This window comes from Podarcis gaigeae, assembly GCF_964106915.1.
Source record: "Podarcis gaigeae genome assembly, chromosome: 1".
Classification (NCBI taxonomy): Eukaryota; Metazoa; Chordata; class Lepidosauria; order Squamata; family Lacertidae; genus Podarcis; species Podarcis gaigeae.
This window is the reverse complement of record NC_139678.1, coordinates 88138765-88156648: the sequence shown is the minus strand read 5'-3', so window position 1 is coordinate 88156648 and position 17884 is coordinate 88138765. Positions and strand designations below refer to the sequence as shown.

The 17884-nt window shown below is 42.0% G+C and overlaps 1 protein-coding gene and 1 long non-coding RNA gene across 2 annotated transcripts in view; one reads left to right on the top strand and one right to left on the bottom strand.

Moving 5' to 3' along the window:
• XRCC5 (X-ray repair cross complementing 5) overlaps positions 1-16529 on the top strand; it is a 41707-nt gene extending 25178 nt beyond the window's left edge. Inside the window, exons 16-21 of the mRNA XM_083739615.1 lie at positions 57-126; positions 9789-9898; positions 10386-10482; positions 12229-12296; positions 14432-14506; positions 15287-16529. Coding sequence (XP_083595741.1) covers positions 57-126; positions 9789-9898; positions 10386-10482; positions 12229-12296; positions 14432-14506; positions 15287-15301 — 435 coding nt within the window. The 3' untranslated portion in view covers positions 15302-16529. The remainder of the gene's footprint in view (positions 1-56; positions 127-9788; positions 9899-10385; positions 10483-12228; positions 12297-14431; positions 14507-15286) is intronic.
• LOC310825777 overlaps positions 1-17884 on the bottom strand; it is a 250870-nt gene that overhangs the window by 63297 nt on the left and 169689 nt on the right. The window lies entirely within an intron of this gene.

The window sequence follows — 17884 nt, the reverse complement described above, 5'->3', positions numbered from 1 at the left end:
GTAAGTGAGACCAGAACATAGGCTGAAGATGTAACCTTGGCTGGATTATTTTGTAGGTTGGAAGTGTTAATCCTGCAGAAAACTTCAAAGTGCTGGTGAGGCAGAAAAATGTTGACTTCAAGGATGGTGAGTGGATAGATGTTTGTTTTCTAATTTCTTTTGACAATCCATTTGGGGTCCAGGGATTCTGAGCTCAAAAACCACCAACCCATTCTTTCTTAATCAGCCAAATTCTATGTACAGTGGTACCTCGGGATGCGAATGGGATCTGTTCCGGAGCTCCGTTCGCATCCTGAATAGAATGTAAGACGCGACTGCGCGTGTCTGCGGGTCGCGTTTTGCCACTTCCGTGCATGTGCGTGACGTCATTTTGAGCGTCTGCGCATGCGCAAGCGGCGAGTATCCTCTATACTTATGTAAATTTTTTTTGTAGGTAGGAGGAATACTGGTATATATGGAGTAGGACTGGATAGGTGTGGCATTTTCATTTATTGTTTATATTACTGGAATTTGACTTTGATTGCTCAGGTTTATTTGTGTACAGTTGTAATAGTTTCCTCTTAGTTAACATTTGTAATGTTTGCCTTCTCACCTGATCTTCACCAGTACAGCTGCTGCCTTAATTATGTCAAATGGCAGCAATAATACTTTGAATTTTCTAAGGACACAATCCAAACTCCTGTTTGAGAGGATTGATGGGGCCAGTGCCTCATCCTGGCTCCTTGCCGTGGAAGATATGTGTGTGTGCGGGAGACACAACCAGACATGATTTTGACCCAGTCATAGTGACATCTACAGGCTGGCACAGTGATTGGGCATGATGTGATCGTGTGACAGAAGTGAGAATGGCTTAAGATCCAGGCACCACACAACACTTTCTGGCAGACAGTGGGAGAGCTGGATGCATGAGTGTAGCTGGGGGGGGGCTGGGAGGGGCAGCTTTCCCCTAGTCAATAAAAATAAATAAAAAGACAGCAAACTGAGGTTCTGCTCTCTCCAACAAAAGGCTGGTCCCTCCCTAACAAAAATTCTGGCTATGCCCATGGCTGGATGGAGGTATATCTTCACCTAATCCAAAGATCCACCACTCCAGATATAAGGAGGGATTGCTCTGAAAATGGTGAACTTAGCAAAATGTTGTTGACTTAGACCACATGTACTTTAAAAATCATAGCTAATAAAATAAATAGTGCATTAGGAACATTAGTTCTGTAAGACTGGAGTGTCTTTAGCATGCATTTATTAAAATCAGCTCAGTAGATGGAAAACTGTCGGCTCACTAGCTGTTTCTGAAGTGTCTAATGTCTTTGCTTGAATGGCTTGGACACTTAGTGCCAATTTACCTTCCGCTTGTGGAATGCTTTATAATTACAGGGTAGATTGTGTGGTATATGGTCTACATACTCATTAAGGAAAAGAGATTGGTGACATTCTTAAGTGTTCCCATTCAGCATATGAGTGTGTTAATTTAAAAGTAGAAAACCCAAGAAATAGCTTTGGATGTAACAAAAATACATTATTTTAACTTCCCAAGTATTTTTTTATTTTTATTTTTGGTGAAACTGTTTATTCTAACTTCATCTTATTTATGTCAGGGATGGAGATGGAAAGATCCAAAACTCCCCCTGCCATAGGCAACTTTTGAGAGGTGGGTGGGGCCACCCACCTGTCAATCACCTGCTATCTCTTAGAATGTGCTCCTGATTCTTCCCTTCTGGATGTAATTTGGCGCATCTTGAGTTATAGTGCCTTTTTCTGCCACTACGATGTGATTCTTCCTTTTCAGTTTGGCCCTATGGGTGTACCTGTCCCACACCTGACAGATTCAGGGCAACTGCGAGACCTTGTAGGCCTACTTCGTCCTTTGCCTGTTCAAAGCATGAAAGTACAAAAGAGAGATAGATGCTGCCAGAAAACCCGTACTCAGTTTCTTTTAAAGTGTGCACATACACAGAGTCCTGTACATAATTATAATAAAGGTTTTGTGTAGTAAAGGGGAGGAGTCTGCTCATGCACAGAATCTCAGCTTTCTGAGAGAGGGGGAAAGTCCTTGAGGGAAATAGTGCTGAGCTCGACAGATTAATACCTCAAACCTTGTAATTATGAGTTGTTGGTGCTGCTGCTGCTGTTAAGTAGTAACAGGTCACAATTTGATGCATTTTAGCAAATTGTGTGAAACTAGGGTGGCCAGGTGCCCCTTTAATAGTTTCCTCTTCTATACAGGTATAAAGGTGTATCTGGTTACTCTGGGTGAGAGTGAGTTGGCAGAACTTTTTGCTTGCATTATTTCAGAGTGCAGATGGAAAATGGCATTTTTTAATTTACCCCATCTTTGAAAAGAAAGGAAAGGAAAGAAAGCCCCGTCCCTGCATGTTGAAACCTTGCCCAAAGGATTGAGCTTAGCCATCTCCCTAATTTATTAATACAGAGGTACCTCCGGTTACGAACTTAATTCGTTCCGGAGGTCTGCTCTTAAGCCGAAACTGTTCTTAACATGAGGTGCGCTTTCGCTAATGGGTCCTCCTGCTACCGCTGCGCCACCGCTGCACGACTTTCGCTCGCTTCCTGGGGCAAAGGTCGCAACAAGGGGCATCTACTTCTGGGTTAGCGGAGCTCTTTACCTGAAGCATTCGTAAGCAAGACGGTACGTAACATGAGGTTCCACTGTAGAAGGATTTTGTATTTTTTAACTATGAAGTTTGGAAACTTAATGGAACCACCCCCCCACCCATGACAGCTGAGGTACTCAGGATGCTAAATTCTACACTAAATAGCAGGTTCTGCATTTGCATGATCGGCTTATGGATGTGTGTGAAATGCATCAAACCTTGTCTGTAAGTTTATTCTTTTTTTTTTTTAACAAACGTGCTGGCTTTTGAAAGTGGGGGTTGGGGTTGGGGTAGGAGGCTCTCCATTGAAACATCAAATCTCCTACTTAATAGTTATTCAGGCCAGAGGATGTCCTTCTCTCCCAAGTCTTTTTCTCAAGCCGAAGTCCCGTCAACTGTTCTGCATCAGTTTCTTTTTTCTTCCTATGGGTGAGTGTTTTGTCAGTGATGACAAATCTGATTTGAAAAATTTGGCAGTACATGCATTTGAGGTCAGAGATCCTTTTGGCCAACAAGTTCCATTTCCTTGAACAGAGGACTCTTTTGACAAAGGATGCAATGACCCTGCGGACTCTCAACATCCAGAGTGTGTGTGCTGGTTGCAGAGTCGGTGTCAGCTTTTCTTTTTTTTTTAATACCGGCATTGACCACTTCTGTTGTTTCAGCAAAGTCCCGGGAAGCCCAAAGCATATATAGACCCAAAATATTTGATATTCATTTGATGCCTTAGCATACTTTGATAATCTATTACCTGAAATACAGTGGTACCTTGGGTTACATACGCTTCAGGTTACAGACTCCACTAACCCAGAAATAGTACCTCGGGTTAAGAACTTTGCTTCAGGATGAGAACAGAAATCGTGCTCTGGCAACATGGCGGCAGCAGGAGGCCCCATTAGCTAAAGTGGTGCTTCAGGTTAAGAACAGTTTCAGGTTAAGTACGGACCTCCGGAACGAATTAAGTACTTAACCCGAGGTACCACTGTACTCTTATTTCCTTTACGCCTTTGGCCTTGGACTGTGTGTGTGTGTGTGTGTGATGGAGAGAATGGAAAAAGAGGGTAGGGTTTCTAGCCAGATTATATAATCATTTCTTTAGTAATAAAAATATTTATATACTGCTGTATCATAAAAATAAAGTGCTTAACAACAAGCACATGGGTCAAAAAAAGCCAAATAGAAAATTAAAATCAAAGAACATCAACTAACTACTATGGAATGAAGTTTTCTTAATTGCCTGTGTACGCTTGTTGGTGTAGAAAAGTCTTCAGCAGGCACTGAAATGTTAAAACAGAAGGCACCTGCTGAATCTGTATGGACAGAGCATTCCACAGGACTGGGCTGATGGCACTAATGACTCAGTTTCTTATTTATTCCTCCTTTCCTACAGTCATAGGAACATAGGAAGCTGCCTTATACCAGATCAGAATATTGGCCCATTTTGCTTGGTGTTCTCTAGACAGGCAATGGCTCTCCAGGTTTTCAGGCAGGACCTACCTGGAGATCTTGAGAATTGAACCTGCGGCTCTCCGCATGCAGAGCAGATGGTTTGCCACAGATTTACATCCCTTTTCTTGAGTCATATGAGATAATGGGGATTTGTATGTGTGTATGTTGTGTTAGATTCAGATGTGCTAGTTGCTCTGCCTTACATTTCTTTTTTATCTCTAGTAATAATAATAATAATAATAATAATAATAATAATAATAATAAAAAATAAAATATTTTATTTATACCCTGCCCTCCCCAGCCAGAACTGGGCTTAGGGTGACTAACACCAATAAAATTACAATAAAATGTAAAAGAAAAAACAGTTAGTTAAAATGAAAAAACAGTTAGTTAAAATGCAGCCTCATTTTAGTAGTAGCCCATAAATTAAAAACCATAAGGGGAGGGAAACATAAGGGTCAGACTGAGTCCAAACCAAAGGCCAGGTGGAACAGCTCTGTCTTGCAGGCCCTGTGGAAAGATGTCAAATCCTGCAGGGCCCTGGTCTCTTGTGACAGAGCATTCCACCAAGTTCAGGGCCAGTACTGAAAAGGCCCTGGCTCTAGTTGAGACCAGTCTAACCACCTTGCGGCTCAGGACCTTCAAAGTGTTGTTATTTGTGGAACTTAAGGTCTTCCGCAGGGCATACCAGGAGAAGCGGTCCTGTAGGTATGTGGGTCCTAGGCCGCATAGGGCTTTAAAGGTCAAAATCAGCACCTTAAACCTGACCCTGTACTCCACTGGGAGCCAGTGCAGCTGGTAAAGCACTGGATGAATGTGGTCCCATGGCAGGGACCCCGTAAGGAGCCTCACTGCGGCATTCTACACCCGCTGGAGTTTCTGGGTCAGCTTCAAGGGCAGCCCCGTGTAGAGCGAGTTACAATAATCAAGCCAGGAGGTGACCGCCGCATGGATCACTGTGGCCAGATCAGGGCGAGAAAGGTAAGGGACCAACTGCTTGATAAGGTGGAGATGGAAAAATGCCACCTTTGCTGTGGCTGCAACCTGTGCCTCCATGGAAAGGGAGGCGTCGAAGGTTACACCCAAGCTCTTGACAGAAGGCACTGGCACTAATTGAGCCACAGCAAGAGATGGAAGTTGGCCCCCCAACCCCATGTCATCCTGACCCAGCCAGAAAATCTCTGTCTTCGAAGGATTTAACTTCAACCGGCTCCCACGCAGCCATCCAGCCACAGCTTCCAAGCATCTGGTCAGTGTGTCCGGGGCCGAGTCAGGATGGCTATCCATCAACAGATAAAGCTGGGTGTCATCAGCATACTGATGACAACCCAGCCCAAAACTTCGGACAATCTGGGCAAGGGGGCGCATAAAGATATTGAAAAGCATCAGGGAAAGGATTGCGCCCTGTGGGACTCCACACACTAAGGAGTGCCGCCGCTACAACTCCTTCCCTAGCGCCACCCTCTGTCCCCGACCTGAGATAAAGGAGCGCAGCCATTGTTGGACTGTGCCCTGAATCCCCACGTCGGCAAGGCGGTGGTCCAAAAGTTCGTGATTGACCATATCAAAGGCTGTTGACAAATCTAAAAGAATCAGCAGTCTCGACCCACCTCGATCCAGCTGTCTACAGAGATCCTCTGTTAGGGCGACAAAAGCCGTCTCGGTCCCAAAACCATGGCAAAAGCCGGACTGAAATGGACCCAGAGCTGAGTACTGAATTCTACTGCTTCATGGAACGATTCGAGCAGATTTTTAGTCCCCGGGGAGCTATTACCAAAAAGTGCTATCACTAAGCAGAAATGGGCTCAGGTCTGTGTTCAGAAATCTGCTAGTGTTACAGGAGAGAAACCAGGTTGTTATTTTAATGGAGGGAAAAGGTCAACATGGTAGGATAAACTTGAGAATTATTTGAAGCTCCTTTCTCACAATGAAGACTTCTATTACACTTTCTTGGTGCCTGGGGTTTTAATTTAACACATCAATGAAGAAGCAGCGCTCCAGAACTAAGAGGTGGGGGGAACAGCAGGGCTTAATTTTTATTGTTGCAATTTGTAAGAAATTAGAATATTTTATGAGAAACTCATTAGCCATGAGAGGGGAGGGCGGGGGGAGTGAATTCACTTGTGGAGCTGAAATTGTAAAGTTTTCATTGATTTGTACATTTATTCCAGTTTCTTGTTGGAGCCAGACTGTCCTTACTACTACTATAGTTAGTGCCAGCTATACTTCTACTACAAGATAATAATAACAAAACTGGGTTGTGAGATGCTGCAAAAGGATCTCTCCCTATACTAGGTGAAGGGGTGTTAAAATGGTAAATGCAGTTCAGTATAAGCAAATGTAAAGTGATGAACAGTAGGGCAAAAACCACCCAATTTTACATATAATCCAACATGCCACTCACTCGGATGGCTTTAATAGCAGATGAGGCAAATTCACAGAGGATAAGACTGCCAGTGATCATGGCTAATCGTGATCAGTGGCTACTAGTTGTAATGGCTATATATTGCCTCTGATTCCTGTTGCTGGGGAGACATCTGCCTGGCCACTGTGAGAATAGGATGCTGGACTAGATGGGTCTTTGGACTGATCCATCTAGACTCTTTTTAAGTTCTGAAGCTTGTCGATAAATGATAATGGTTCCTGAATGAGGATCCAGTTTACACTTAGGTGAGCTATGTTTTAACCTGATGAAGGCAATTTAAAAACTGTGTCCCAAGGAACTATAGAGCTACTTAGTGGCTTCTCAGTATCTCTGCAGCACTAGCATTGGTGGACAGGCTTGCACATGCTAAAACCCCTTTTTGTTTTATAAGCTCCAATTTTGGGAATAATAATTATCGTTTGTCCACAGATTTCTGTCCCCAACCCTCCCCACAGACGACTTCTCACTAGGAGCACAATGCTAATGGTGTGGTGAGCTCTTTCAGACTTGAAAGAAACACTGGTCGCTTCAGCTCAACTAGGAGGCTCTTTGTAGATCCTGCTGCCTCTCAGACTGTGCCGGCACTGGATTCTGTCCAATGTGCAGAAACCTGCTTCTGCTTATGGATAGGTTTCCCTGCATTGGGGTCCAATTATGTATGCCCATATATCCACACAAGGACACATTTTATTAACACACATTCTTTCTAATATTATGATCATTTTTGTCAGCTAATGGGCCTTGAAAGCATGTTTTCAGTTTCATTTACATTCCAGGACGCAGCAAGGCTTTGAGTTACCTTGTGTCCTTGGAGACTAATAAGTTGTAATGATTCCTTCAGTGATTATGTTTCTTATTATCCCATTAATGGAAGTTGTTATTAAAACAGTGACTCAGTTTAAAATGTATTGGTGAGTTACTGCTTTGAGTTGTAGATTGCTTAGGCTGACTTAGGCTTGTTATATTCCTTACAGATAGAAATTTAACATGTGCTAAAACATCTCCAGATACAAAATGTGTGTGGGGTGTGGGGGTGTTAAGTTCTGCTGCTTAAATGTCATCTGCTCACATCACAAGTAACATTAGCTGATTGACAGGTGAGTGGGTTGGGGGTTTTTTTGGTGGGGGAGGTGAAGCCTGGTGAGCCAAGATTGGCCCATAGATTGGAGGTTCTTCATCCCTGATTTAAGGCCTTGAAAAAAGTTTTGTCTATCACTTCCATAATAACATGAGCAGAGCACTGCTTGATCACATCAAAGACCCATCTTGTCTAGCATCCTATTTTTTGGAATCAAGTTCTTAGTGAGCAATTTTCCACTGCATGAAAAAGGAGCATCCATCCTGTTTGACAGGCCAAGTATTCATATTTTGGACCAGTGCTATTTTTTTTAGAACAAGAGGTGCCAGAACTCACTGTGAACGCCTCCCTTGTTCTCTTATAATGGCAGTGGCACCCACCTTAGAGGTGCCAGAACTGAGTTCCGGTGAGTTCCAGCTGAAAAAAGCCCTGCTACATGATAATAAATTTATCAAGATCAAGGCACACATTTTGTCCTTTGTTCTTCAGCATATGGGAAATGGGCTTTCTCTCAGTCTCTTTCAGAGAGCCTCACATATTCAGTTTTTAAGAGATTATTAGTGTGACCTTTAAAATGTTTGCATTGCATCTAAATGGCATTTTAAATTGTGCCCCCACCCAGGTATCTAATGAAACTGAGAATTTTAAAAATCAGGTTTAAGAAAACTATTCTTCAACCACCTCACAACACTCCTATTTCATCTTATTCATACTGTAGTTTCTGTTTGGGCTATACAAGTGTAAAGTGCAACAGGGCAAACTATACTTAACTGGTATTTCATATGAGCATCATTTTTATTTCCGATAAATGTACATATAAAATGTGATAAAGGTCTCAGTAACTATTGGTCAGGACTTAATGAGCAATATCACCTTTTGATCCGAGCCTTTACTGTCTATGTGAAGAGGAAATATTTCTGGAATTTTCTTTCATGACCAGAAATAAATTCACATTTATGGAACAAAGCTTTCCCATGTCTCACCCACAATAGTTTGATATGGAATATTGTGCCTAGGGTCAGCAGATGGAGATGGGAGTTGGTGGAAAACACACGCACACACAAACACAAACACAAACACACACCCTTCTTCAAAGGAGCAGAGGAACAACTTAAGCGCCAAGCTGTTGTCTTGAATGCAGGGGTGCCAACTTGAATAAAATATTGTGGGGGCCTAGGTAAGCCCCACCCCTCATAATCAATCACATGACACAGTGCGCACGCACCATTTGAATGGTAATGCCCATCAAGTTGGTTTTACAACACCAGTTAATAGATGGACTCAAAATCTTTATCCTGTTTCCAACTATAGCTACTGGGTTTGCCTATTCTGCTTTGCACATCTGGATTTTATTCTATGGGCTCCTATTTAACAACAGTTCCTATATTGTGAACTTCCAAAATCAGATTGGGCAAGATCCCGAGCTTCCCTACCCTCTCTCCCTATGGGGTATTTTTGACAGGCAGGGTAGCCATGATGTCAGGTGGCCCAAGAAGCTTAGCATTGGGCAGTGATTCTAGTAGGGCTTGCTGTAAGCACTGATCAGTGATTGGCATGTAAACAAAAAGACACCAAATTCAAAAAATGCAGACTTTCTGATGCAAAGGAAGAATTGGGAACACTCCGAAGAGCATGCTCCCAATTCTTCTTGGTTTTTGTTGTGGCTTGAAGTTTCCTGCACCTGTCATCTATTATGACATCAGGCTTGTGCTAGCTAGCAGGCATGTGATTTTCCCCAAGCAGCCCAGCAGCCCAATCTCGAAGGCCAAATTAGGCCCAGGGGCCAGAGGTTGCCGGTCCCTGACTTAAATCAAATAAATTATTGCCACCCACTGAAGCCCCTGCTTCCCATGTCAAAGTTCCAACCTTAGGTTTAATGCATATGTAGTTTGCACAAGATACACATTGTGGAGCCAGTGTGGTGTAGTGGTTAAGAGCGGTGGACTCTTAATCTGGTGAACCGGGTTCGATTCCCCGCTCCTCCACATGCAGCTGCTGGGTGACCTTGGGCCAGTCACACTTCTCTGAAGTCTCAGCCTCACTCACCTCACAGAGTGTTTGTTGTGGGGGAGGAAGGGAAAGGAGAATGTGAGCAGCTTTGAGATTCCTTTGGGTAGTGATAAAGCGGGATATCAAATCCAAACTCCTCCTCCTCCTCCTCCTCCTCCTCCTCTTCTTCTTCTTCCTTATGAGCAATTTTTCTAATTTTCTGGTTCTTGCCTTTCAGTTAGTCAGCAGCTGATAAACCACATCCACCAGTTTCTGGAGAACAAGGGGCATCTGTATTATATGAAGAGCATCGACTGCATAAAAGTTTTCCGAGAGGAAGCTATTAAGGTAATGCGCATGTGGAAACTGCACTGATTGCTGGAGAGTGGGGGGATGACGTGACAACATCAAAAAGGATGCACAGAATTAAAATGGCTATGGCATTCTGGAGGCTTAAAAGACACCTTGGTGTTATATATTGGCCTTTTGAGCTCTTCAGAGTTTAGACCAAGTTCCACTGGGGCTTTTCAAATGTGGAAAGACATTACCTCTGACCCGTTAGATGAAAAGGAAGCTGTGCAATTCCCAAATAACTTCTTGAGTAAAGCAAATCATAAAAAAGTCAGTGCTGCTTTGTGAAATGTCATTTCTTTAGTGACTCACCACACATTAGAAGTTTGCTTCTGAGTGAGGCCAGATAAATGTGCAGTGGTTTGAAATGCTACCCCCTCCTCCCCCCATTTATTCAGGCAGAGTATTATGATGAATTAAGAATATGGTGTCATGCTAACTTTTATTCATCGCTGTGATTCCTTTGTTATCCTTGTTGTTTCAGCTGTCAGAGGTGCAGTGCTTTAATGATTTTCTGCAGGCCCTGAAAAAGAGAGTGGAAGATAACAATTTAACTGATTTCTGGGAGACTGTAATACAAGGTATGTCAGACATTATTTACAATGTATGGTGCAAGGGGGAGGAGAAGAGTGAAGCTTAGAGGCAAATCTGAAATTGCATGATTGTGCTCACAATTCTTTCCAGAAGAATGAGTAGACTGAATGCAGACTTGTAGTACATCTCTGCAGAGAATCTATATTGAAAAACATGGTTTATTATTTTATTTTATGTACAGTATGTAGGGGGTGTGTGACAGCTCTGGAATGCAGTTATTTCCTTTTTTGTTATGCCCCCCCCCAAGTATTTTACTTACCACTTTGTCCAGTTGTATTTATTTACCTTACTTTGTAGATCTGAAATGCATTTGATTTTTCCCTTGTGTGCCATAAAAGGGGATACAAAATAATAATATATAATACATGCATTTTGTGTTTTTATCCTGTATTTTTATGCTTTAAACTGCCCCGAGATCTACAGATGAAGTGTGGGATGCAGATTTAATACATAAATTATAATAATAATAAAAAAACCACAAAAAACATTTGCACTAAAAATTGCATGCAGACACTGGGTTATATCTAGCAAAGTCATCCCATTAGCACAAGTACTTCCACCTGTACCACAGAACTTCCACTCTTCCACATCTCCCACATTCCCAGAGATCTGCTCTGGAAGGTTGGGAACCCTCAGTACAGATGGAGGCGGGGCACACGAGAGGAAGTCCCATTGCATAGGTGAAAGCCCTTGAGTTAATGGGATGACTTGATTGTGTACAACCCACTGTTCCAAAGCAGAATGTTACATTGATACCACCGAGCATAGGGAATTAAGCAAGGGTGTGCCATGCCTGAGTAGTAAGGCAAAAGCCAGAACATTTTAATAATCAAAACTTGAGTCCACATATTCCTATATTGGCGGCAGCTCAATGTTCCTGGGTCTTGGCCACATACCCACGCCTTCCACTGATGTCCCCCTCTCTCCCACAACTGAGTGATGCACTCAGGTAAACCGCTTGCTACGGTTGAGGAAGAGCATGTGCTCTGTGGCAGTCCTATTGTGGTGGTTGCAATTTCTCCCTAGAATCCGGAATTCATCATGCCGTGTGTGAGTCCTGACTAGTGTCATTTGAGTTAATGAGGTATAACTGTAAGCATAAAGGAGAAAGAAAGCGGAGCAATGAAATTGAAACTAGTACAAAAGGTGTTCACGTCAGGGACTCCAGAGAATGGTGGCTAATAGCTTTGTTAGTAATGCACTTGCATTTATTTGTTATTATGTATTTATTCAGCTATTTACTCACAAAAATGTCTAAGCAGTGCACACAAAAATTACAAAAGTATACAGTGTATGAAAGCAATCGTAAAAACAAGCCTCATGGGTTTTCATTTTAACTATTGGTGTAACGTTTGACAAGTTACTGTATCTCTCTGTCCTGGCATCTCCATTTGTGAAAGGGGAGCACTGGCTTTGGTTAAGGAAATCTTGGGATATACTGCGCAGAATGTAACAATGTGTCTATTGCTAGACACTAGCAAACAAAGTATTTTCTAGTATTCTAGAAACTAGCTGGTCCAGGGAAAAGCACACACCTTGAAATGGTTGGTTTTTTAATCTGTTACAAACATTCATTAGTTGTTTTTATACACCGTGGTACTTGAGATTTTTTTGCGAGAGCTGTTTTACCCTGTGGACCTCAAGAAAACATTGGTTTTGTGACCGTAAAATCTTCTACTTCCACTCAGAGAAAATTATAGTATGGTACTTGTCTTTTGTTTGATTATTCATAGATAGAATTTCCTTGATCACCAAAGAAGAAACTGAAGGAAGCTCTCTGGCCGCTGAAGATGCCCAAAAGGTATTGGATAGAGTGCCTTTTATTTTTATTTTTTAAGAAAAAAATATGTAGCTTATAAGCTACATCAGTATCTAGTGTGGCGAACCTAACCTACCTTTAGGCCAGGTAATGTTCTTTTGGGTGTGCAGATTGATGAGTGTGAAAAAATGGTACAGCTAGGGCCGGCCCTACTGTTAGGCAGAATGAGATGACTGCCTCCGGCAATAGATTTTGACAGGAAAGAGCAGTTCTCTCTCTCCCCCCTGCCCCCGTCTTGGGGGGCATTTCCTGTGCCCCCTTAAGCAGCAACATATTTTAGTACAGCTTGCTGTATGCCTGTGCACAGATGTGCATTCATGATAGCAGGTCTCTATCTCCAGCTGCTCAGAGAGTCCGCCAGCTATTTTGTCCTCCCTACTATATCTTTCTTGTGAATGAGTTTTTGCTCCCACATGCAGCAAAGTGAGGTGGTAGAATTTGGGCCTATACCACTTCAGAAAGAAGGTGTGGGGATGCCATTTTTAAATGATACTAGATAAATAATATATCCCACCTGCATATATTATCTAAAACTTTCTCCCTGGTGCTCTAGTTTACCATATGCAGGGAGCTTTTTACACAGGGAAGCATTGTGCCCCTGCATTCTGAAGTGGCACAAGCTACTCTTCCACCTCCTTTCTTGCTGGTTCTGCTGAATATTTTATCCAGGCATTGAAGTTGATTTATTCAGCACATAGTGCACATGGAAAGCCATTTCCCATGTAAGCTTGTATCCCACTTAAACGCACTGTGTGCCATGATATATTTGTATGTGATGCTAGCATGTGAGCAGGCCAAGTCATCTAAGTCACTGATCATGGGCATTCTAAGTTGCATGAATGGGACAGTGCATGAGGTAAGTCCATATACATGGGTAAGAGCTTAACCCATGGCCCACATCTTGTATTGGCGGGGACTTTAATTCCTTTCCTTGGGAGAATTGTTCTCTCTAAGGCAGTATATTCATGAAAGAGCACAGGGGGGGAGTGTGTTCCTCTTCAGAACACAGAGCTGCAATGTTATAAGAACAGCCCTGCCAAGCACAGCCTGTTGTTATCTCAAGGAAGGTAATGGATTTCAGCACAACCATTACGTGTAATTTTGCTTCTGCATAAATGTAAAACAGATCTTGTCAGGAAAGAATAAAAATCAGCTGCTGATACTCAGTGCCTTCTTGATGGGAAATAAAAAGTTTAATTTTGTTGCTAAGCAATTTCTCATCCTCAGTGTCTTCAAGACTCTGATGTGTTGTTTACATCTAATTTAGTGCTGAGATGCCACTCTAGAGGCCTTGGAGCAAATATGTAACTTTCAGAAATAGCGTTTTACCTTAATTAACTATGTAAAATGGGATCTGCTCCAGTGGAAAAAGGCTTTTAAATTTGACAACTTGCTTTTACTTCAATATTGCCTGTACAGTAATGGTTTTACATCCACAGTGTCAGGGAAAAAAGCATACAGGGATGATGTGTTGAGACTTTGCAGTCTTCTCAGCTGTATAACCTTAGCAGATCTGTGATGCTTTCTGCTTCAAAGGCCATAGCAGCCTTAAGTTAAACATTATGTGTAGAATAACATTTGCCTGCAGTTTAGGAAACACTGGCCTTTGGACTGTGATGCGACTAGAGTAGCCATCATACATTGTGAATTTTTTTTATTTGGGGAGCTGCAGTTAGAGCATTTGTAATTTTTTTCTGTTGCTGGAAATTTGAATTGGATTAATTTTGTGACTTTAAAAACATTTCTGTGCTCTGTGGCTGTGACTCGTTGCTCAGTTTAGAGATATTAAGTGGTTGAAAGACTTTAATCCAGGTTGGAATGGGCCATTTTCTGAGTATCAAAGGTTGCAATAGAATCATATAAGTAACTGCAGAACAAAATTGAAATTTGGAAAATTTAGTCAAACGTAATTTGCTAGCGTACTTTTACACACTGATTTGTTTGTCTTGTATTGTGACTCTAATATTTGTTTGTTTGTTTGGCTATATTCAATTGTTTTTAAGTTTGTTCTAATTTCGCTTCTTCCACTATCTATTATTATTCAATGTCACTGTTATAGATAATCAAAAATCACAATGGAATTCCCAATTGACATTTGAATAACTGTTTGTTTATAGTTCTTGGCTCCCAAAGAAAAGCTCATGGAAACTTCACCAGTGGCAGATGATGATGGTGGCGATGTTGATGATCTGGTAAGTATTTTAAAGAATTATTCCAACATGATTACTTTAAGTAACTGGATTGTACTGGAGGATGATGTGGGTGATAAATATTCATGTTAATGTGAAGTTTCTTACATTTCTGTATCCCAGGGGGTAGGCAGGTGGTGTGCTCAGGGTGTAGGTGTGTTCTGGTCCATGGGGTCACAAAGAGTTGGACACGACTAAACAACAACAACAGGCGGGTGGGGGAGGCGGCGGCTGGTGCAGTATGAGGCAGACCCAGCTCACTAAAGCCGCTTTATCTGAGCCTTGGTGACCCTACCAGATTTGAATCAAGAGGTCGTAAAATATTTTCTCATCTTATCAGGCTGCGGTTCTCAAATTGTGGATCAGGAATTAAGATAGGGAATTAATAGATCACTTCCTGTGCCCTTTCAATAAATGACTTAGGGTCAGGGTGTTAGTAGTGTTAGTGACTAATGTTGGCTGTCACCCTCTACCTGTAAGTTGCCTGTAAAGGCTTAACATTTACAGACTTCCCTTCTCTAAACCCCCTCAGTACCTGTGGGAAAAGCTGCTGGGTCAGAAAGGATTTGGCGTTAAGACTGAATTGAGCGTTCTTGCTTTTTTTGTTTCTGTAATGAATGGAGCACTGCCATAAACTATATCATAGTAGTAAATCTCTCTTACTTAAGTTTTAAAAGGCTGTACATATTTTTCTTCAATAACCATCACTTTGTACGTGGCCTGCACAAGCTTTAGCCTGAAATTGATGGCCCCATTTTCAATTCTGCCATTTTGCTTTTGCAGCTGGACATGATTTAAGTGGATGGACAGTGTCTCGGAATGGGTGGATCTGAAGATGTTTTGAGGCTCCAGAGAGAATGACATGGGTGGCAAAGAAAGGTGTGGCCAGGAAGTCCTGTGTAGATACTCCAACCCAGAAAGAGGGCACTGGCTCCAAGGAAATCTCCAGGATGGTGCAAATCTTCATTTTCTCTAATTTGTCACAAGTTACCAAGGCAATGCATTGAATTTTACCTGCTCAGTCTCCATTTAATAGGACTGATTCACATTCTCTGAAAGCAAATACCTATTGTTGTCATATGTTGGCCTTTGTTATAGTCACAAGAGATTTTGATGCCTTAACCTCACTGTCTGCAGAGGGAATACTGTCAGAATGAAATCCCAATAGACTTCGTATCCAGAAATATGTGTGTCTTTTCGGCATACTATCAGAAATATTGTCTGTTCATGAATGCCATAAAAACCTGAAATACCAATGAAGAATTTAAAAAAGATTCCAAAGATTTGTACTCATAAACTGCAACCCAGAAAAGCCTCTTGAGTTGCAAATGTTTATCTGTTGAAGCTCATGTTTATGTGTCCTTTCCAATGCAGCACCTACCAGGTGAATCACAAGCCAGTTTTTATACACAGAGGTGGTTGTGTGTTTTTTGCCAATTCAGAGTTTGCATATCTATGCCTTCAAATGGTTAGAAGCAGCTGCTGAATATCCCACCTTACTGCTCCGTGGGTTCCTTCATCAAGCCCTTTCTATTTGTCTTTTGTAGTCAGCAGAGCTCTAGTGTTAGTTGTCAGCAGTTGAAAGAAGAGTAGATGAAGCTATCAGCAGAGGACAAGAGTGGGAGCCACAACGGCTGCATCCTTTCCCCCTGCCTTGGAGCATTTAAAGTCACAACCACAGCTTGTGGTACAGACATAGCATTCTGATGTTGCAGTACACAGTTCAGATCAGTCATTTAACTTCCTTTATCTTCCTCCTCACATTCCTCCCAACCCCCAACTTCTATATCCAAAGTCAGGTTTTTGCCTTTTAACCATTTCCTTAACAACCACAGTTTTTAGCTGCCTTGGTTAGTTTTCATAACTAACAGTGCACCTAGTTGCCAGTGCCACTGATGCTAAAAGCACGGGTTAAATGTAGGCTGGCTTGATGCAGTGTAATTTGTTACAGTCTTGGTTGTAAAGATAATTATATTGTTGCTATAGAAAAATTATATATTAAAAGCTAAAGTATGTTTAGTAGGAACCTTGTCTTGTCATTTCTGTACTCTGTGCAACATGGCTTCTTATTCATAAAATGGGTATCTTTCCTCATCACAAGGAGGGTAGGTTTAAGGGCACTTAAAAACCTTGGCTTTCCAAGTGAGGGCATGAGAATAAGCAGAAGGGGGCGGGGACTTTTTTAAAAAGTGAATTGAGTCTGTCACCAGTTCTTTGGTGTGGTGATTGCTCTCCTCTCCTCTTGTCATGCTGGTCCACTGGTAGCATTCATCACAGCAAGTGGCACAGTTAATTTACCTACAGGTGCCCATCATCTGAAAAAACCCATGATCCTTGAATAAAGCTGATGTCTGGAAGGGCCCTTATTTTTCTTCCCTTGCCACAGGATTGAGACACTTCTTTGCAAAAGGAGGCTCCTGGGGCGAGCTTCCAAATGCTGATGGTCTGTGAATTGACTGCCTTAACCAGAAGATTAATATTCCAAAGTGTCTGTTTTCTTTCATAGTTATAACTTTAATGAACAGAGTTGTGATAAATCAGTTTGTTTTAGATGCCCCCTTTTTGGGGGTGGGGGTTTAGTCTATTAATTGTTTGGCTTTCAATCAATTCAATCAGCAGTCGTTCTGAAAGTTAATGTATTTTGCTGTCAGAATAGTGGATTGACTGCATACTGCAAAATATTGTGTAACATTCAACTGCCCTGCTGTTAGCTCTGTGGCTGCCTTATGAAACCCTTTTGAAACTTCTGCCAAGAGTTTACTAACTCAAAGAGGCAGCAGTAGTGCAGCGGCTTTAAACATGGGACTGTGGTCATGGGAGATATTTTCTGGCTGCAAGAGAATTGCATCCCAAGTCTGAAAATCTTGCTGTTGGCTGCAGGTTTTGAGCCCTATGTTTCTGAGGCTCTGGTTATTCTCACCTGTTTGCTGACCTGCACCACATTGTAGCACACACAGCAGATCCATAGAATGATCCATAGAATTGTACTTTTCCGAAAAGGCTCCATCATAGCCACCCAGACAAAATTGAAAGATCCATTTTCTGCAGATTTGGCTTCAGGTTCCACCACCCTTATGGCATCAGACAAGCCACTCATTTTACAGTCCAACTTTCCCACATGTAAAGAGTGATAGGGTTGTTCTGAGGATTCACTTGTAAGCCACTGTGAATCTTCTTGAGTTAGCCAAAACCACAGTGAGCTGGAAAATGTTCCCTGATATGCAGTAGACCCAAACCAGCTGTTCTAATTTCAACCACTCAAGAATGGATTCAGGAAGTTATGTGAACACAGAGACAGATGGATACTGCTCAGAGCATCAAGCTGCAGCTTGGATGTTTTGACTTTCCACATATTACTCTGACGGTTATTGGCTATATGCA